The sequence below is a fragment of the Neolamprologus brichardi genome, chromosome 13, assembly GCF_056152115.1.
Source record: "Neolamprologus brichardi isolate AB-2024 chromosome 13, ASM5615211v1, whole genome shotgun sequence".
Taxonomy (NCBI): domain Eukaryota; kingdom Metazoa; phylum Chordata; class Actinopteri; order Cichliformes; family Cichlidae; genus Neolamprologus; species Neolamprologus brichardi.
The window spans coordinates 2,911,170-2,934,381 of NC_142116.1; the positions used below are offsets into that span (position 1 = coordinate 2,911,170).

Sequence of the window (23,212 nt, forward strand, 5' to 3'; positions counted from 1 at the left end):
GAGAAAAAAAAATTAAGACGGACTTTTGCGAGATCTCGCAAAACAAACTCGGGATCTCGCAAAACAAACTCGTGATCTCGCAAAAGTTTTGCGAGATCCCGAGTTTGTTTTGCGAGAACTCGCAAAAGTTTTGCGAGATCTCGCAAAAGTCCGTCTTAATTTTTTTTTCTCCCATGTCCCCTGCGGGGCTCCGTAATTTATTTATTTTTTATTACTAAAAATTCTCTAATCCTGAACCTATAGGAAAAAAAGGTAATGTTTCTAGAAGCAACACCGGTTTATTCAAAAAGAGCCAAGTTGCACACGAGGAATTCAAAACCCTTCACAGAAAATCTCAGTATAATAAAAATAAATGAAATTGTGACGCTGCCTGATAGAAAAGGGATCTGTGGTAAGACACCGGAGTGATTGCAGTTTCTAAATTCCTCTCTGTCTTTCTTCCCTTGTGTTACTTATCTCCTTTCTCTTCTGTCATACCAAACAACTCGCGCTTAATATTTAGCATTTTCAGTGCATTTTAGTTCTCGGCTCGCCAAAGTTGAGTGAGTGCTTTAAAAAGTTTTTCTACCTCGCCAGTTTCTATGACGATGTGAAGTAAATGACAGAAAGAAACAAAGGTCTGTTCGTCTTTGCTAACCGGCCTCCTTCCAGCGCAATCACTCGACGAACCCTCTGGATGGAAATTGAAAATCAACATGACTTAAAATACATCTGCTGCCCTTCGAAAGCAGCTGCTTGTAACACTTTCTTCAAACATTGATTTACAAGTCGGTGCAAAAGCTTCCGGTCACAGCTCAGTCATATTAGAAATATTGATGACCACATGACTGACTGACTGGATGCTGTCAAATCTGTCAACTTCTGTCATGTAATACGGAAAATATATATAAGAGGAAAACTGGATCAAAGAATTCCTGAATGTGGTCTCGGCTCAGGGCTTCAGGCTGTGATGTCCTCGGAGGAGCGATTTCTCCTTTTAACCCCAGAAACTGAGTCTGTTGGACGGGAGAAGTTCATTCTCTATAAAACAGGCACAAAGCTTCAAGTTATCTGTAAAACTAACTAGAGATGGACTATCCGATATTACGTATCGGTATCGGTCCGATACTGACCTAAATTACTGGATCGGATATCGGAGAGAAATAAAAAATGTAATCCGATCCATTAAATATCAAAAAAGCACCTCACAAAACTTGCGACACGGCGTAACTCAGCTCATAACTGTAGCACGTCAGAGCAGTGTGGTCACGTGATAGAGCGGCTGTGTGTATTTGTAGCCTGATAGCAAACATTTCATCTCCGAGAAAGTTATCTCAGAGAGAAGTAAAGCAAGTGTGTAAGTTCATCTCTGAATGTTTGTAAAGCATTCCCGCGTTAAGCTTAACAACCGATATATAGAGCAACTGCCTCTTCTTCCCTCTCCTGCTGCTACTTCAATCGTGAAACTGCTTAATGATCAGCTGATCGGCTTTTCTGTCGCGAGTCCGTCTCTCTTCTTAGTTTTTGGCCCACTTTGCACCAGAAAGAGGAAACCAGCGGCTGAACAACAGCAGCACTATTAAGCTTGATAATCTGTTGTTAGAATTTATTTAATATTACTTTCTACACCAGGATCTTTTTCTACGTAGCTGACAGCTGGTAACTGTGCAGGGGCGGATCTAGCAAAGTTTAGCCAGGGGGGCCGATAGGGCATGAACAGGGAAAGGGGGCACAAAGACATACTTTTCTTTCTTATTCTCATTTAAAATATCTAGCTTTTAATTATTTAATAATTACCTGAATCTTACACCCAAAGTTTTAATCTGATGTAAATGTATAGGAGTCCATTACTGTATATAATAACTGTTAAGTCTAATATACCCTAGTAAGCTGTAGTACTTTTTCCTTTGGGAAAGTACCATCTGTGAATTCTGCAATTCTGTTGAAGAAAGAAGTTGAAACTATTTAATTATTCTTGAAAAATAATTGATTTCTGTGAATGTTTTTCCCCCTGCATCAAAAGTTGATTACATTGATTAAGCATCATGAGGAAGACGGTGGTTCCCTATTTTCTTTTGCTGGGAGTTTGCAACCCTATTAGTTAGGTTGCTTAATATTTCTGCTAAGTACTCTTTAAAATACCAGAATAGGGAGGATGGAGCAGGTTTAACTTCATTAGATTGATCAGTGTTGCTGATCTATGAAATATTTTGGGTGCAGTGTGTTTTTAAAACATACAGGTATAACAGAATAGCTTTAGTGTTGTTGTTGTTTTTTAACTTGAGTATGAACTTATACAAAATGCAGCAATATATAAAAAAAAAAACAGTTTTATTGATTAAAAAACACACTATATCGGATTCATATCGGTATCGGCAGATATCCAAATTTATGATATCGGTATCGGACACAAAAAAGTGGTATCGTGCCATCTCTAAAACTAACCATAACTGGGTTAAGATAAGATAACCTTTATTATCCCACACGTGGGAAATTTGTTTTGCTACAGCAGAAAGTGGACAGTGCAAAGTTATATAGCAAAAATTAAACCCCACATGTTAATATTTACTTGTTTGTATGGCAAAGAAAGCCAAGTTTGACCAACACATTCTCATCTTTGGGAATCGAGTACTGCCGTTCTGTCAGCAGCTGCTGGCATCACAGAGACGCGCTGGCAGAGGCAACATTGGACACAAAGAGATAAAAGTTCTCTTTTAAAAGAGTGACAAAGTCTGCCTGAGGGGCGGCAGTTTCAAAGTCATGGGTTTGTGAGTCAGACCATGTCATGTTTTTGGGTGATTTGTGTTTTGCACTCATGGACTTCTTTGACTTTTTCCTCACTTTTTACATTTGTTTTCAGTCGCTGGTAACATTTCTGGTCTGGAATAAATGTGTCGCTTCTCCACAGTTGTCAAATGATGCTTACGGCTACCTCATGTGTTTAAATGCGACTTCACTGCTGTTTATAGTGATGCCAGTGACATCTGGTGTAGGTTGGGGCCCGAGATTACATTTTTTTTTTATAATCTCATCTCAAACACTAATGTCTTCATGCTAGAGCTCCCTGCAATCCCTCAAACCTTTTACTTGAATGTTAAATTCACACCAAACTAAAAATCTGTTTATTTATTATTAAGGGCGAGTTTCTCAGCAGCGACTGAAATCGGTTCTTTTTAATCCTCAGATCAGAGCCTTTTTGGTCAAATGGTAGCTATAAATCATCCTGTTGTTGATGCAACGTGTCTTAGAGTGAAATAACGATTTGCTATCGCTTGCTATTGACAGAAAGGACGGGGCAGTTCAAGTGACAGTTTGTAGTTTAATCTACTATGTAAAGTATATTTTCTCAGTTGCATTAATGACAATAATCTGTGACAAAGAGCATTACAGTAGGTCTGTGCATTTCTTTCCTTCAAAGAGCTTCCAAAGGCACAGACACTGACACACCAGGATTGAGTGTGGGAGGTTCTTATCTAGCCGCTGCTTAACACAATGCCGGGGGAAGACGTTGGCAGGACTAGAGACGTCAGCTCGGCAATGAAAATGTGGCAGCCTGAACAATGTTGCAGAAGCATAAAACCTCTCGCTGAATATAAATGGGGAAACCTGCAAGATAGCTCTGTAGAAAATATCATCTGTCACTGCCAAGTTTGCATAGTCTAAGCAGGTTTTCTAAAAAAAGCTCTACTTCGTTGGACTGCTACGGCAGCTGAAAGAAGCAGCAGTGCTTGTTCTTGTGAAATTTGACTTTGAGCATGTAGATGCTGTAAAGCCAGACAGGAGGAAGGGCATTTTCCTTGATACTACCGAGATTTTTTAACCTAAAGAGGACACATTTTGAGAGAGAGCGAGGGGCTCTGGTTAACAAGTTTCACGTCGTTAACTAGCTTTTCAGCTGTGATACCCGACACAGAGTCCGCGAGAGCCAAAACCGGGAGCGAGCAGCTTGGCGAAGACGAGGTGGAGCCGCTGGCATCTATCCTTCACAGCCTCGCAGCGTGCGCACGGGAAACGCGCGCTAACGTTCAACACACAATCGCTGGAAGGATCTCATCAAACTCGCATTAGGGCTTCAGACACACACTTTGAGCATGTGCCATGCATGCGCACACATACCCACACATACTAATGAGGAGTGCGACTGGTAACGGTGCCAACATCACAAAAACTCCCTCACTGCACCCTGCACGCCTCTCTGTTCTCACTGTTTCCAAGGAGACTGCAGCACATTGGTATTCTGGTGGGACACTTCATAAGCAATTGTGAGAGAAAGAGAGAGATAGTGCGAGAGGGAGAAAGAAAGCAGAAAGATAGAAATGGTGCGGGGAGTAAAGATACGTAAGTACATATGTGTAAGGAGGATAAAAACAGATTGAGACGGCGTGTAAAATACAGCGCAGCACGCACGGTTGACGGCAGCTAATGTGTTAATGCATAACTATAGATATTTGTATTCACCGCAGCTTTCCTGATTGCATTTCAAATGATGTCACGGTGCCATATGTAATTAGACACATCCAACTTATGCCGTTTGCTGGCTGTTATGAACAATTTGTTCTGTATCCGAGCCCTCGGAGTGTATTGTTTATCCGATATGAAAAGCTGTGATGTTTACAGTTATGACTCAGACAGATGCAAGACAAGAAAAGCTTCCTTACCCATAAACTCGATGCCCAAGTGATCTGTTGTTTCACGCAGCAGGACGGAAGAAGGAGAGAGGGAGAGAAAAGAAAACAGCTTTTATTAAGAATTGCGTACAATAGCATCGTGTGTTAAGTCATCTGTTGTCACGAGAGGTCAGAAGACACATGTTAGTAAAATCACACAATAAACGACACACATGCGTCAGAGATAATGATGCTGGATCTGAACTAAGCTCGTGCTTAAAGGCCCAGAACTCTTTCAGTCGGGTTCACGCTACGAACACCGCAGTTGTTTGAAAAAGTTGTTATATCCTCTCCCATGCACCAATCAAGAATTATTAACGTTTGAACAGAGGTCTGATGACAGTATTGAGGGCTTTGCTTGTGTTTCCTGCACCCTGTCAGTCAAATCAAATCAAACCACAGATCCTAAGCGATAAACTTGGCTCAGAGATTTGAATCTGTCAGGATCATTTTTATAAAGAACAGGTTTCCTCGGTGGAGAAAGAACACTTCAGTAGCCTCACATGTAAGTGGTGTTATTTACTGTCATTTTGTACCAATGAGAACCAAACCGAGTAGAGATCTTAGCAGAACTACTGCAGCTCACACTGTTCCAGCTCTCAGGCTTTCCTTCCAGACTAATATTTTCTTCATCTCTTCATTCAGATAAAATGCTTTCTAATCTTTTACCTACAGCTCAGATTTCTGACCTCGACATTTCTGCAGACGCAAGTAAAATCGACAGATGCTGGAAAAAGAGGCTTCAAGGCCACCAATAGAATCCACTCGTTACAAAGAAGAGAGAAAACAATCACTATCGATGTTCATCCACAGCCTAAAACTGTCTAGGTTTGACTCTGAACAAACACATTTTGTCTTCACCAAATTGCGATCACAAATATAGAAAAGCGTGACTTAAATCTTTCCTGCCTGTTGCCATCTGGCTTTACAGTTGGTCCCTCTAAAGTACACAACGCAATACTTGCACACCATTAAAATCACATGCTCTACAGCAGCGGTCTCCAACCTTTTTTGCACCACAGACCGGTTTATGCCCGACAATATTTTCACGGACCGGCCTTTAAGGTGTCGCGGATAAATACAACAAAATAAAACTAGTACTGGTACCGAAAAAAAGAAGATTTATTCATAACACACGTGAAAAGACCCAGGAAAACAGAGTTAACGATAAAAACGATAACAAGATAACACTGAAAACCGATAAAAACCCTGAAAACCATACATTTCACACCTGAGCCTCAACTCGGCCCGGTACCAAACGACTCACGGACCGGTACCGGTCCGAGGCCCGGGGGTTGGGGACCGCTGCTATAACAGAGAAAATGACAAAGTCAATATAAGAGGGGACACCTCAGTGTCAACTATATATATTTAATTTTGTGTAATACACTGGGATATTTATAATTTGAGGCATTTGTATTTATTTTGTAACTTTGTTTAGTTAATTGAGTTAATTAGTTCATTAATTATTCTATTATCTAATCATAGTTAATTAGATAATGTTAACCAATGAGACACAAATCGATTAAACATTAATTTAATTCAACATTTCAGTCATTAGTGTTGATTTCTACCAAAGTACTGACTTGGCAGTAGTACCAAACCCAGGTCTAGTAACTTCAGCTGTTTTATATGTTACATGCTGCACTGATAGAACTTATTAAATACAAGGTCTGATTGGCTTTTATTTACTTTAAATCGCTCACGCTGTTTTAGTAACACTAACCGAAGTACTTTCCTGAATCTAACCACTCAATCCATTCAAAAACAGTTCTGTACCAGTCGTGCTGCACTTAAGTATAAACTAGAGAAACAAATTAGTTGTATCAGAGTGTATTTAGAGGAAAAATGCACATTTAAACACATAAAAACATCACAGCCAACCAGCGCACCTGTGAACTCATCGAAATGAATAAAAAACTGAGGATGAAATTCATTCACAAACTTGAGCTCAGACACGGTTACTGCAGCTCAGCGGATCCTGCTGCCAACCCCCATCTGCTATCGGCTCAGCTGATCCAGCCGACACATGCAGACTTCACAGAAGTGGAAATTGCAAGATTAGAGTTGAAAATGTCTTTTGAGAAAAAAGTCGAAATGTGGAAATTATTGTTGTTGTTTCAGGACAAACTACCATGGCTGCTTCTATATGGTCCTCATCTCAGTACTAGAAATCAAGGAAGAGGCACGAGGAGAGGATTTGAGGCAGGAGGCATTAACAAAACGAGACATCCTTGCTTCTGAGCTGTCATTTTAAGACAATGTCAATGTAGAATGAGGAGTGCACAGCTTCTTAATCGCTTCATTGTGGGGGTTTTCAGACTACTGTTATTTATGATCTCTGTCAGATGAGCATGACAGTGTTCATGAAAACAAACCGTTTATATTCAATTCCCAGTGTGACAAGAATGCACACATAATATATTTTCCTTCCTTTAGTCATCACACCCACAAATGTTGAAGGGTAGAGATGATTTCCTTTGATAACCAACACAACCAGTGAGCAATAAACACATGTGTTTGTAAAATCCTTCTACCACCGTGCTTTAAAGATTCCAGCTGTTTGGCACAGCTGTTTTGTATGACATGGTTGAAAAGACTTTCTCAAGGTGCGCCTGGTCATCCTCGATATCCTCGCCTTACAACTCGTCTCTCTATCGATTGCTCCCGTCTCCAGATACATTTTAGAGCCCGATCCCGATATCCATCTTAAGACCTAAGCACAAGAGCATCACAGAGGGTACCTGACGTCCCCTTTGTATACAGCTGTAAAGTCCAAGAGCACTTCAGCACATGGCTTTGCACACTTTGCTGACTATCTAAAGGGATGGAGACTGCATGTGTTTTTAAATCTTTTCTTATAGCGAGAACGACAGGTACCTCATTCTCTCTAGTATTTTTCTCATGTTTCTTTACTAAATAAAACATGAAAAACAATGATGTACAAGCATGGTTTGTGATAAAACCAGTAATTTTATGTCAGCTTTCATCCTGTAACCCTCAAGGAGTCTTCTCTTGTCACGCTTCTTTGTATACAATTTTAATGCCTGTGTGACGTCCCCTAGTAGTGTAACAACGCTGTGAACTGAGGGTAAATGCATATGGTAAAGTCTGCAGAAATGCATAATGTGTGCATAAAGGGCTCGAAATGTTTCTTGTGGTGCCCTTGCACACTTTGACATTGACTTACTGTAACAGTGTCTCAGTGTGGACACTGAGACCGGGCTGACGAGATGAGACGTTCTTCAAGGTGATTCACAGAGTGAATGAGGACAGAGGATAGAGGAGACAGGAAGGCGAGGGACAGAGAGATGAGAAAAGCTCTCTCTCCATGCGTGTCTGTCTGGGTGAAGTTCCTGAAACTGACCAATCAATTGGCACATCTGAAACTCATCCTCTCATTAAGATCCAGCAGTATTTGAACCTTATATTTCAGCCTGTTCAGTCCTACATGGCACTGACACTGCGGCTGAACTAGCTGTAGTCTCCAGTCACAGTCTGCAGTCAAGTTATGCCTTCTTTCTGTGTCATGGGTTGCTCTCCATTGCTCATCAGTGAGCCAATTGCCTTGCACGCTTTCCACCATCATCTCTTCCTGGATAAAGCCTGCCTGTCTGACTCTCTGCTCCAATCAACACCCACCAGCCAGCCTTTCTCTACGCTCTTCCCACTGCTTCTCCTGCCAGCTCTAACCAGCCGTGCACCAAGCCTCGTCTGCTTCCACTCCAAACTATGGCTGCTGATGCAACGTCTCACCAAAGGTGGCCAGTGTAGCGTGATTCCATTAGTAGTATAATAATACAAAAAGATCAGTTATTTTTAACCATTTCTGTTTCTTTTTTTACAACTTGGTGCTTTTAAAGAGCAGAATTTCACAAATAGTCAAGTAAGATGACACCTCTGATTAGATCATATTTCAAATGAGCACTCTCACACTGCCACATATTATATAAGGATCACAGACAGGAAAAACTCCTGTGCAGATGTCTGTGGTGTTACCGATGGCTTCTCTCGCACCGACAGTGACTTTATCTCCTAAGTGGCCCTGTCCTACATCTTAGAGTGGGTGAGCTGGTCTTTCTAATGCGGAAATCTCTGTCCAATCTGCCCCCAGTCTTATCGGGCAATGTTAGCACAGATGTAAGCGGATCATTTTTCACTTTGCCGGTGACCCAGAGACCTCTCTCCAATGCCTTCTTGATTTCTCCTTTCAAAAAAGCCTGTGATGCAGGACATGAGGAGGTGAACGAGATAAACATTGCAGTAAAAGCTTTTGGAATAAGCTGCATTTTACCAAATATTTGGCAACTGTTTTTAATTCCCAATTGGACGTCATAGAGGTTTATTTATTTATTCATTCATTGTTTTTATTTAAAAATGCACGTTTTTCTTTATTTGCAATTCTGGTAGACAGTTAATCTCCATTTCTTTGCAATGATACACGTGCACGTATATTTTTAGCAGCAGTGACCTCGCTGAGATCTGCACAGCTACAAGAAAAAGATGGTGTGATCTGTTCTTTGAAATTCTGCACTTTTTCATCCCTTTGGGTAGAGCTATAAGCGCTGTTGCTGGGTTGGAAACTCAATTTCCCATGGAGCTCAAAGAGAAGAGACTAACACTAAAGCTGCCAAGGTTTGGGATTTCATTTTCTGTATAGCTTGGTTGGTAGAGTATATATCAGCACCGGCACTGTCAGGATATAAGACTTAGTTCCCACTGGGGCTGGCTATACTCAAGATGTATGCACTTCTGCTACTGTAAACCACATTAGCTGGAAGAACCCACAAAGTGTTGTAAGTTAAATACTACGCTCTGCAGGAACGGCCGCACCTGATGTCACATCTTATCGGAACGAGACATCTTTTCATTCATTCATTAAAAAAAAGTAATCTCTAAGAAGCATTATCAAAGAGAGGAGCTCAAATATTATTGTAAAACTAGTATTGTCCCTCAGTTCTTTTGATAAAGCCTATAACTACTGCATACTCACATTCAAATATCTCTACTAAGAGCAAACGTTTCACTTTAATCTTTTGATTGATTGATTGGTAATTTATTTCAACATGTGAACAATATACAAGAACATTTAGAAAAGAAAATAAGAAAGAAAAAAAATATATACTGTACAAATTACATACAAAAAAAATTATTAATTTACATGTTGAAAGGGAAGAAGTAAACACTTATTTAATCCCACCCCTTTGCCATAAATTATCAGTTAATATTTAGTCAGCTTCCTTACTGATATAATTTGTAATAAAAATAGTGAACAGATTTCTGATATACTATATACTAATATCACATCATGAGTTGTTTTTGTTGTATTTTTTTTTTTTTTTTAAATAGAGACATTCACTTAATTTAAATATTTTCTTTTTCTTTATAGTTCGAGAAGATCATATTTTTATAACTCTTTTTGAACAGTTTTATGTTTGGACGTTGCTTTAATTCCATATTCAGACTGTTCCATAGTTTCACTTCATGAACAGAAACACAAAAGCCTTTTCTTGTAGTACGTATCTTCATTGTTTTGAAGTTACAAAAACCCCTTAAATTATAACTTCCTTCTTTCAAAAAAAACATACTCTGAATATTACCTGGCAGTTCTTTATTTTTTGCTTTGAATAGAATTTGTGCTGTTTGGAATTTCACTAGATCGTCAATTTTCAATATTTCAGACTGCAAAAATAGTGAGTTTGTATGTTCCCTATAACCTGCATTCTTAAATATCAATATTCACATTTAGTCCAAAGCGAAGGACACACAATCAAAAAATGTTGCAGATGTGGAAGAGTTGTGAGGCTCCAAAACGTTGGCCCCCTGTTGTAGTGTGAGAGAAACTCACAGCTGTAATAACCTTTCATATAAAGATAATTGGATACATTTTCTGATCTTTAGCTTTCAGTGTGATGGCTGCACCAACCTGCACCTACTAACCAAACAACAGAAATGAAGAAACTTCCAGCTGGTATCATCATCACACATGTAACAAATGCAACGCAAAAAGAGATTGCTGCAATCTCTAGATTGAGTTTGTAATATTATCTTACAATTGATAAGATGCAAATCACAAAACACAACTTGCAAAAATCTTACAACGTAGAGACGCTGAAGTACAACTTCCATATTTGAGGACAGGGAAAAGAGGATGTGAAGGACATCCAGAATATTTTGTTTGATGAAATGGTCAAAACTGCAAATGAAGGCTGACAGCTGAAAGTACTGATACTGAGGAGGAAACAAGAAACAAAACTGACATTATATTATTTAAATCCATTTCTAATTTTGTTCCCAATGATAGCATTTTGCAAAAATCTGATATATACAGAGTATAAAAGGTGAATCAGCTTTAAGATAAAACAGAAATCGTTTTCAGTAGAGGCAAAAAAAAGGCCACAGTGCAGGTGCTTCTTATTTTCAAGAGTATTATTTAAACACAGCCAAAGCACACTTAGGACGAGTATTTCTTTTATAATTGAAAAACCAACGTATTTGCTTAATTCTGCTTAAGTGCTGTTGAAAACAAAAATGAGACAATGTCCTTCAAGTTTTTAATCCGTTTCATTTGTTGTCGCCTGGAAAAGTAAACCAAGCATCCCCCCCCCCCCCCCCCCCCCCCCCAAAAAAAAAAAAAAAAAAAAAAATGTAAGGGAGTGGAAACTCCCCACTGTGTGTGTGTGTTTGCAGCCTGAGGAGTAGGCAGGTGTGGGTGGCAGGGAGTCTCCAGCATGTTGCCCTACTTCCTCTCCCTGTGGGCACTCATATGTTGACAGGGATAGTGTGTGTGTGTGTGTGTGTGTGTGTGTGTGTGTTTCCACCTCTGGAGTGAGCTTGACAGTGGAAGACAGATTAGCTGACCTCCACAGGGACGCACACACAAACACACACAGTTGTTTTACAGCTGCATTAATTTGAATTCACTACCATATACATCATAAGGCATTAAAAGAATGTAAAGAATAGATTTAAGGTTGCTGATTAATTAACAGGACATAACGGGGCATGAACTCCACGTACACAAAAGAGGAGTGCAATCAGAGTATCTTTTATTCCTGACTGAAACATGATGAGCATAGCCTGGCTGTCTATTCTCCTCTCGTAAAAGCGGTGGCCATGGTTGGGTCCTTGCTGATCCAAATGTAGCCTTTATCAAAGTAGTGAACGTAAAAGTGAGTTAAGAGAAAAAAAATGATAATAGGATTTTAAATCAAAGGGAGAAAAAAGTCGAAATGAACTCTTCTAGAGTTCCTCATCTTGTGATGGATGCAGATTAAAAGCTGTAATACTGTCTGACTGAATTTAACTCATTAGGACACTTTAATTGACGGTTTTAGGATGTATCTGCAGGACTACCTAAAATCCTCACATCTTAGCCACTGATGAGGGAAATGTCTCTATTTCCAGTCATGTTTATTGTTGAGCTTGTGACATCTTTAAGGTTATTTCACTTCTATGAATACTTCGCCAAACGTCGGGGACTTTGCTGATGTAAAACTGATTGAAATGTGGCTTATCTACTTTTTAAGGTCATGTGAGCAGCTCTGTGCCACTTCCAGCTGCTATTTTAAGATCTGACCACTTGCACTTGTCCATCTGTGATGTGGGCTGGATTTCTTTTACTGTGTCAGAGGGGTGACCCCCACGCTCTGAATATCATTTTGGGATAAACAACATGTCATGAAGTCATGACGAATCAAATGGTAGCAACGTAGGATGGTGAGAATGTTTTCGGTGTGAAAAAAATAGTGTTTTCAGTGACACAAACTACAAATTTGTGTGATGCAAATATTTCGTGTCAGATTCTTCGGGAAGTAATACTGCAGCATTAACAGTCTGCCACCGGGGGATGAAGGAAGTATGCCCCTGGTCACGCTCCACAGCTGAGTGCTACCTTTCGGGTTGGACACTGGGAACTCTTTCACTGAAAGCTGCTGTTTAGTATCTGGGTCATGACTGGAGACCATGCTCTTATCACGACTGATAATCCTCAGCATGAAAATTGATGTTGATGTCTGCTCCCTGCAAGCAGCGACTGTCAAGTTAGAAGTTTATGATGAAATCGCGAAAGCAGAAGTGGATGGTTGAGCTTACTAAAAAAAAAAAGAGGTGCACAAGAACACCGTCTGCAAAAAGAAAGATTGGAGTTTTGCTTTGTTCTTTTAACTTTTAGCATTAACTTAGTAGATTTAGCATCTAGCACTTTCTGTTTCAGTTCGTTATGAATGTGCCATTAAGGAAACAAGACGTTACTCCAGAACAAGTAGCGACGGTCTTTCCTAAATAGAGACGATACTCATGCTGCAGTTTGTCCATCTGCACTCCAGTAAACACAATATCACAATCTTCATCGTTCTTATTTCCCTCTGTCAGATAAAAAAACGAATTGTTCCACAGATGGGCATGAGGGAGCGAGTGCATCATATTCATATCTCAGACTGACTGATAGCTTCACTCTCCATGTGTGCAGAACAGAGAATACGTTACATGCTATTTCCAATTAGGGCTCAGCACTCTTTAGAGAGCAGGAAGTAAATTGATATTTGACAGATGGCGGCTCTGTAGGAGTGGAGGGAAACTGAATGATGACACTGCCCTGTCCACTATTCAGCTTTGATGAAATTCAGTATGGATAAGCCACATAATCATGTGATGCAACAGAGAGTCTGGGTTTCTCAATTTGGGACTCTCTTGCTTTGCGTTACACAATATTATGTCGTTTACAAGTTTGTGCAGGTGTGTGTGTGTTCTGTGAGATAAAAGCCTATTCTTGTGCAAAGAAGTAAACACAAAATCTATTCTTTAATGTACTCAGTATAAAATTCTATATTTGTAATCAGGGATGGGTATCGTTTAGGTTTTATCTGATACCGGTGCCAAACCGGTACTTTTGAAACGGTGCCGGTGCTTAAACGGTGCTCGAACCGGTGCTTAAAGAATATAGAACACAAACTTTGTCCAAAAACCTCTTACGTTTTTATTTTTAGAAGTCTCTTTTTTTTCTGCAAAATGATAACCAAGTTAGCCTTTTCTGTTGATACAACATACCTCCTTTGGTTGGAACCAGTGCTTAAACAACAGAAAACACAAACTTTGTCCAAAAACCCCTCATGTTTAGCTGTTTTGTTTTTTTTTTGTAAAAAGATACCAATGTTAGCCTTTTTTGCAGCTATAGGGCATATATGGTATCACTCTATCAAACATTTTTTAATCTGTAGCTCTGCTCTAAAAGAACGTAGGTACCTGGGCCCGCCTACTATCCTTGGAAAGGTAAAATGATTGGCTACAATCCAAAGTGTATGACATCTCAGGAAACAAAAAGCACCGAAATGTGCGCTGCTTTTCGGTCTGGTTACTACCGTTTATGTCAGAACCATAATGGCACCGGATACCAGTACCCATCCCTATTTGTAATATTAATAGAAAAGAAAAACTTCAAAAAAGCTACTTTAAATTTATTAAGAAATAAAAAACAAAAACAACCCCCATAAATAAATATATAAAAGATGGACATATTCATTGTTTTGTTTTTTAGCACCATCACCGCCATCTTTTTAAAAGTTTTGTTCAGAAGTTACCACATTTAGATCAAAGGGTGGAGTGCTGATGCTAACTTGCAAGTTAGCAAGCTGCATCCGTAGACACTGTGATGTCAAAGTGTGAAACATCTGCTAATTGATGGCATATTAATAACTTACAAGAATTTCAGTCATCAAAACTGGAGCACATACTTGGACAAGTTGTTGGTTTGGTTAACCACCCAGCTAGCTATGCTAATATTGCTTAACTACCAGTGCATAAGTTTTAGAACTTACATGGGCAAGTTAAATGGTAAATGGTCTACATTTGTATAGCGCTTTTCTAGTCCCTAAGGACCCCAAAGCGCTTTACACTACATTCAGTCATCCACACATTCACACACTGGCGATGGCAGCTACATTGTAGCCACAGCTGCCCTGGGGCGCACTGACAGAGGCGAGGCTGCCGGACACACCGGGCCCTCTGACCACCACCAGTAGGCAAACATGGGGTTAGTATCTTGCCCAAGGATATTTGACATGCAGCCAGGAGGCAGCCTGGGATCGAACCACCGACCTTCTGATTAGTGGCTGACCTGCTCTGCCACCTGAGCTACAGCCACCCCAAGTTACATATATTGTTCTGTTTGTTCCCTGTAAGGATGCTAACGTCATGGCTAAAACTGGACATTTTAACATAGAAGTCTAGGGGAATTGACTAGCGCTTGCTCTTAAAACACAACATTGTCAGCAACTGGGAAAATAATAGCATTCAGTCTAAAAGTGGTTTACTTGTTTTTTTCAAATTGCTTTCACACATTGCTTCAGATCACAAGTCTGCCCTGGGCTGATGGGAGGCATCCTGTTCGCTCGCCACAGCCTGACGGATTAATGGCCGTGAGTGGAGGGTGTTTAAACATCAGCGGACTATCCGCTAAATTCCAGTCTTTGTTGAATTTAAATGCAATCTTTCACTGACCTGCTTTATCGTTTCATCATTTGTTCTCCCCCCCCTTGTACCCCCTCTTCTTTTGTTGTTTTTACCCAAAGTGGTTGCTATAGTAACAAGGTATGTGCATCTTCAAAAGTGGCGGAAAGTCTTTCATCTGAGCAGTCTGCTCTGCATCCATAAAGAAGAGTGGTCCAAACAACAGGCTGGGGCTGCTTATTTTATGCCTTAAACACACTCAGCGAAAACTATGCAGGACTGAGCAACAAAACCAAAAGTCTTGAGTCGTTTTCATTTGACCAAATTATATGACCTGAATTATCACAAAACCTATAAAGCTGCCGAGCTATTTAACATCCTTTAGCTCACTGTTTTGGTTTAACATTTATTTCAGCACTCTCATGAAGTAACCCAACAGCTGATTTCTAACTAACAGACTGTATTTATGTCACATTGAAACCAGCGATTGCATGGCAAAGCCAGTGTTGCCAACTTAGCAACTTTGTTGCTATATTTAGCGAGTTTTCAGACCCCCTAGACGTGAAAAAAGACGTGAAAGCACATATCGCTTTTACTCTCAACAAGCAGCGGGTGCTGTAACGCAGTCAGTTCTTCTTTTACTCTTTTACTCTTATGCTGTTTTGTGGATCACAAGGTTTAAAACTGCTTATAAACACACACACACAAAGTAACTCCACCAGAGTGCCTATTTCGGGTCACTTTTGCCGGTCCAAGCCCGGGTAAAGGAGCAGGGTTGGAATTGTGACATTAAAAAAACAATAATTGCTAAAATAAATTTAATTTGTAGTTCTAAATAAATTCTAAATGCATTTAGGACGTTTTTTACTCACTTTATGTCTCGTCCACGATGTTATTTCTCTCTCCAACAACGTAGGTTACAATTACATTAGCATGACCAATTATGCAAATTAGGTGAGGACGTCATTTAGCGACTTCTAGCGACTTTTAGGACAGCCAATAGCGATTTTCCTTACTGAGGAGTTGGCAACACTGGGCAAAGCTACATTTCTAATGTTTCTGAATCTGCATTCTTGGCCAACGCCTTAATAAAACAAACAACCTGCAACAATCACTCACACACCTTTACGTTTCAGTAAAATGCAAACTGGTGTCTCTGTATATATTATATTTTTGAATACAGGGGGGAAAATAACACCTTCATACTCATGTGCTATAGGGAGCAAAACTGACTTATATACCAGGCTGTAAACATGCTTATTTCTGCAGCTGGCTTTTGAGTCACATTTGGAGCCTTTAGTGGCCACTCAGGGAACTACAGTTTGTGCACTGGCTTCATTTTTAGAGCCAAATAATATCCTTTTTTTTAACTTTTCAAACTGCTTTCTTTCCAGCATCTATCCTTGTCTTTTCCTGAGAAATGTATTACTTTGAAAGCTTCTGCTGGGCAGCGTAGTGGGGGAGTGGTTAGCACTGTTACCACACCTCTACAGTCTAGCCGGGGCATTTCTGTTCTCCTGTTCTGTCAGCATCAGTGCTCTCTGTGTACTCCTCCCACACGCCAAAGGCATTTCATTAGAGAGGTTGGGCTAATTGGTGATTCTAATTTGCCCACAGGTGTGAACGTGAGCGTGTCTCTGTGTTAGCTCTGTGACAGACTGGCGATCTGTCCAGGGCGTACCCTGGCTCTTGTCCTATGGTAGCTGGGATAGTCTCCAGCCCCACTGTGAATGAAATGAAAAAGCAGAAAAACACGAAGGGATGGAAAAAAAAAAGAATAAGTATAGATCAAGAACATGGTAGCTTCAGATAACCAGTATCAGATGGAAATTCTTCATTATTTCAACTGTCAGACTCATTCAAACTGTTATTTTTGGTTGGGAATGCTTGTCACGCACCTCAAATAATATACAAAATTAATAGAAAAATCAGGTGAGATCTTGTTTCAGTGAATAATATATTATAAATAATCCCCTATCCCTTCATTAACGCTGGAATGTGGCTAGTAAAGGGAATAAAGAATGTTAATTCTCTACAAACTGCACATTTTTCACCAGTCTAAACACAGTAGTGCTTCGTCCTTGCATTTGTGCTTAGCTGATGGAATTGCAGTCTTCGCTTTTATTCGACAGTGACCTCCCTCAAATTTGTACCCTGCGTACAGCATTAAAACAAAGTGACACAAAACGAGACAGAAAGGTCCAACCATAGGAGACAACAGCTTTTAACTGACGTTACTTTTGTTCCGAGGACTTGGGTTGAAATCACTTTCACTCTCAAAATTGGTTGACTGAGCCCTTTTGAGTTGCAGAAGGACAAATTGTACACCAGGGATGTTTTTTTGAAAGCCTTGAAGTTAAATGGGCCTGAAGTGTATTCACAAAGAGAGCTGTTTATGAAAGCTGGAGAAAAAGTTATGCACATCCTTCCTTCACTACAGAACAAATTCTAAATGCCAGAAAAATGCTGTTTAATCCAAAGTTTGAACATTTTGCATGGTGATTGGACTCTGTATTATTTAGACATGCAGTAATTGGTCCAATCTGTTAAGGCCGCTGTGCATCATCTGTGCTGTTCAACTCATCAAAATGAAGACATAAATAGTCAGCAAAACTTCTGAGTCACCGCGGGAACGCCTACAGGGAGCTGTCAGTCATCACTGGGGTCGCATCACTGACAACGCATCTTCCTCTGTAGCCCCCAGATTATAAAGCACAAATCCAACCCTTGAATTACATGTTTGAAGATTCACTTTTAAATATTCCATAACACCACGTACCCTTTATATATTGTTTACTGTCATTTGTCTTCAACGGATGATATTTCCTGTTATTTTGTAATTTTTTGTGTGATTTATCTCTTTGATGTTTTCCCTTTTCATCCACATGTATCCTTGCTTGTTCTTTTTCATAATTCCTTTCCCAATAAGGCTCAGAAAATAACCTATTGCATTCAGCCGCGGGCTGAAAGTGTAGGTGGAAGGAGTGACTCCACAGGTTATGGAAGTGGAACATTAAAGGAAGAGAATTACAGCTTTAGAAAAAGAGTTGGTGATTTGGGTCTGTTATTCAAAAAAGCATGATGTAATGTGAATGTGTTGCATTCTGGTTTTATTGAGGCTCGTGACGGTACAAAAAAAAAATCGATGCTCTGCTTCCTTGAGATTGGATTTCTTTTTGTGTGACTGTTAAAAGTCATTTTAAAACTGTGACGTGTTCTTTCACAGACTTGATCTGCTTGGGCTGTCAGAGGGTGAGGCATATAAGGAGTGAAACAAAGAAGAAGATTTAGAGTTGTGGTTGTGGTGTCAATTGAAATTATTACCACCCATATCACAAAGAAATTTGGGTGCTGTATAAAATGCAAATAAAAATGCAGCACGATGGTTTTAAATTCTTGTAAATCCAGATTTTATTTACAACAGAAGAAATAAAGCATCCAAGGTTTAACCCTTTAACGCCAGTCGGAGTGGGCATGCTCTGTTTTGCGTAACTATTTTTAAATCCCGGTAGCTCTGCAACCACGTAAGCTAGCGCAATAATTTTTTTTGCATATGAAACCTGAGGAGTTGTACTTACATCTTATGCCATCAGCTTGTCCTCGCTCACGGTTTCCTTCCACATATAGCTTTGCAAAAACTGCATAAAAAGCGCTTGCAGCAACAAAAACATAATATTCCAGAAACACGCTTTGCCGATCCGATCAGCTGTTCATAACACTTCCTACATTGGAATAGACGTCAGTGCGAACTTTTGCATGTCCGCCACTTCCTGCCCGAAACCGGAAGTGACGTCATTTTTGCGGAAATGTAGTTTTTTTTTTTTACCATCAGGGCCTCATGAGCCTATACTGGTGTTTTTAAAAGTTATGTTTGACTTTATGACTTTCTGTGTGGTTTCTGGGATGCTTAGGACTCATATTGCACTGCTGGAAATAGTTTATTTTGATGCATATGCAGTTTTTTTGCAAATTTGCATTATAATATTTATTTTCGTTTTTCCTGCAGTGTATAAAAATTGGTGTATTTCAAAAATAAAACTATGAAGACACTCAAAATAAATTTCCTGTGGTGGGAAACTATTTTGTGCAACTTTTTTGTATTTACAGTTTTGAGGGATAAGCCTCTTAAATTTCTCTAACTAGAAATATATGTTAAAAAAGCAAAAACGATTTTCAATTTTTTTGTAGTTTATTGCACTTTTTTACAATTTATGTAATTACTATGCACTTAATGCAGACATATTATTAAAATCTGGGCTATAATGGTTGTATTGATGTATAGCAACTTGAAATGCTCCCAAAAATGGCTCCACAGCATGTAAAAATATAATATAAGCTCTGGCGGACTTGGTTCTATGGTAGGTCTTAAAGGGTTAAACTTAGACATTTAAAAAACTAGCTCATCTTTGAATTTGACGGTAACAACATGTCTCAAAGTTGGAACGGGGTCATATTTTCCCCTCTGTAGCATCCTCACTTTCTTTTAACAACAGTCCATAAATGTTTGGGATCTAAAGAGATCAGCTGTTGGACTTTTGGGAGAGGAATGTTGTCCCATTGTTGTCTGATATGGAATTCTACCTGCTCAACAGTCTTGGGTTTTCTTTGTCATATTTTTCTCTTCATAATATAAAGTGCTTTGAGGCGCTACATAAATAAATCAAATTGAATGATGCCACAAAAGTTTTCGACAGGTGAAACTTCTGGACCTCAAGAAATTCGGGATGGAGACTCCTCTATGATGTCATGCTGTTGTAATAATTGCAGTATCCATATGTGCAAGCTGGCAACTGAAAACAAGCTGGATGGCCTCTCTTCTCTTTAGTCCATCCATGTTTTTCACATTCTGTTTCGTGACTACAGAACAGTTGTCCACTTTTCCTCCGTCCATTAGGCTTTGGCCCAGAGAAGAAGGCTGTGTTTCTGGATCATATGACCACATTGCATGGCTGAGCGAACTGTAGCTTGTTTCATTTGTAATCATATTACTCACCTGTTGCTAGTTAATCCCAACTTTTTTATCCGTCAATTCAAAATGAGCGAATATTTGTCATGAAATGTAACAATTTTAAACATTGGATGCATTTCTTATTTTTTATTGTGAATAAAATATGAGTTTATGAGATTTGCAAGTCATTGCATTCTGTTTTTATTTCCACTTCCACAGTCCCAATTTTTTTCAGAATTGGGGTTACATATTCTCTGTGGTGTTAAAAATAAAAAGCTTCAAAGGTAAGTATCTCTGAACGACCTCTCCTCAGACTTTCAAATTAATGAGTTGGCTTTCAAGTTAACTTTGTCCTAGTATAACTCACAAAACTGACGATATTTCTGTTTTATTATGAAAGATTTGAGAGGAATCCAAATTTTGCTCCCATTGCATCAGCATCCAGGCTGCTGAAAACCTGTCAAAGAGATTAATTTTATTTTGATATGATATTTTATGCCAATTAGTCACCATGTAAATTGCCGTTCCCTAATTATTCTGTAATTTATCACTATTATAACCATCGCAAAATTTTAAATGGCAGAAATATGAGCTATATTTCCCCTCAGTGAATTTACAAGCGTGTACTGTTGGCTTAAATAATCCAAGCTTTTATTTCCACTTGCATCAAGAGACTTGGAGTGCAACAGAAAAATAACACACCAATTAAAACAAATCAAACCAAACAAAAAATATAATTTTTGAAGACTCAATCTGTACCATGAATTATAATATATGCAGATATTAAATTAAAATCAACACCTTTAAAAAGTTATCATGTGCGCCGATTAAATCACAGTTGTAGAAAAGTGAAAGGAGCAAGTGAGTTAGCCAGTCTTTAGATGAAGCAATGCAAGGTTGGTAAGTGTTTTTGGAAACTATAAGGAAGGAATAAGAAGAGGGTGGCTCGCTGGCAGGCATCACAGGGATGAATGAGTAAGAGAGGAGGAGGTAGGGAAGAGTAAGCAGTTCCCACAAGCACTGAAATAAAGGAGGAGGCAGGGGTGGAGGAGGATGAGAGAGGCAGGCAAGAGATGTCAAAAGTGAGTTTGGGTAGTTCTGGTAAGTGATAGGGAGAGTTTAAGTTTTAAGGGCATAGTGAGCGAGAGCAAGAGAAGGGAAGGAACAGGAGAAGGTGGAAGAGAGTGGGATGGAGACAGACAGAGGGCAAGCCATGATTCAGCAGGGCAAGGCACATGTCATACACCCAAGTCACATAGAGTTTCGTGACTGTCATCCCCCCTCTCTCTCTACGTCTATCATCTCTTTCACTCTCCATTTCATTACCCAGAAATAAGTTGATATGGCAGATAAATAACCAATTCCGCTACTCTCCACTTGGGCTTTTTAAGATACGCTGATCCAAACTATGTGAGAGGCTGCTTATATGGAAGGTAGATCGTCTAGACTTTCTGGAAGTTGGTGAAGCCTTTGGATTCAAGAGGGATTTTTGTCCATGACAAATTTCCATTTGGGAGCAAATAATAAAAGTGTGCACTTACATCATTCAGACTTTCACACACACGTAAATGGTCTGGCCTTTAGATAACACTTGTTTTTCCTTTGGAATACAAAGCCACATTCAGCCGTTCATACAGAAAGATGGATGCAGGGTTCAGTATTCTGGCAAACTCCACTCATACTCACGGACTGGAGAAGCCAGGGGCTGATCCATCAATCTTCTGACCTGCACTATCTCTAAAGCCACAGCTGCTGTGCAAGCTACTGGCCAACCAGCTAGAGCAGCTTTCTCTAGTCTTGCTCAAGTAGATGAGTAACTGGAGGGTCTGGGGTCTAGGGATCAAACCTTTGGACCACTCACTCGACCACCTACAAACATTTATTTTGACTCCCAGTGTTTCACACTGAACTTGGATCCAAGCATCTTAATTGTTCAGGCATGTCTGATTTTATCCAGCTAATTAAACGATTTACGTGAGCTGACTAGTATGTCAACGGTCCCAGTAATCCCTCCCAGTAGTTGATATTCCAATTTGCTAGTTTAAAATATAGATATATAGAAGGATGCAACATGAGCTAATGCAAGTTAATGTAATAGGAAACATGGAAAAACAAAAGTTAGCTCAACAATAGTCCTCAACTGAACTGAAGCATAACCATCAAACCAAAAGTAAGTAATTTAGTACCATCAGTGTTACAATACTGCTAATATTGCCTGTGCAGCAAATGAGTAGAACTTTTACTGCTGAGAAGAGGAAAGTCTCCAACTTTTTACACTTAGAGGCCATTATCCTATAATGGTACATCCTCACGTTGTGCGTTCAAAGGTTAACCAGTTTGTATTAAAATGATATAAGGATACAAGGAAGGAGGGTAAAAAAACCTTGGGATAACAGAAGTTACTTTTATTCCCACTTGTCATTTAGTATCATTCTTCCTTTTGTTGCAGTGCATTTTAATATGGCCACATGACCTGTGCACTGATCCCCGATCAGTCCTTTTGTTCTTGGTAGTTTAATGACTACAGAAGCCACATCCAGGTGAAGCAAAAAGCAGGAAGCACATCTTAATATACCCACGAGCTACTCTTCATTCATGCTAAGCAGAAAGGGTGTAATGAATTCAGTCTTATAATGAGAACGAAAGAGGGAATAAGACAGAAACAAAGAGGAATATAGTGAGAAAGAAAGTGGCTCCAATTTAGAGCAGATAACTTTAAATGAGGAGTCCATTGTTTGTCCATAGAAGCCAACAGCAACTCTAATGTTATTTCTTTGGCTTTTTATTAGGGTGCATACTTCAGTTAGTTACACGTTCAGTTTCTCTATTATTTTTAACTGATGAAATGGAGCAGTTTTGTTCCAGGGATACAAAAGTGAAGCAAACTGGGAAACCAGTCATATATACAGCGTAGTAGGGATTTTCTTTTTACTATGGCCACCATTAGTCAGTTTATAAAGATGTTTCGAAAACTGATTTTGGAAGAATATGAAACTGATAAAGTTGATCACCCATTGTATATATAACTATGCTATATTGTATCTAAATTATATCTATCACTGTAGCTATGTTTATACATGTTCTCCTTGTTTATCGTGTGGGGTAAGTGATGATGGGAATTAGGTGAATAGTGGGATTCAATAGAATGTTGAGCATGGGGTAGGGATAAGTA

At 39.4% G+C, this 23,212-nt stretch overlaps 1 protein-coding gene across 2 annotated transcripts in view; it reads right to left on the reverse strand.

The window, feature by feature from the left end:
* The window catches only part of nrg3a (neuregulin 3a), a 417,214-nt gene that overhangs the window by 46,785 nt on the left and 347,217 nt on the right, over nt 1-23,212 (reverse strand). For both annotated transcript variants that reach the window (XM_087849983.1, XM_087849982.1), the window contains exon 4: nt 4,638-4,661. In XM_087849983.1, the coding sequence (XP_087706109.1) occupies nt 4,638-4,661 (24 nt within the window). The remainder of the gene's footprint in view (nt 1-4,637; nt 4,662-23,212) is intronic.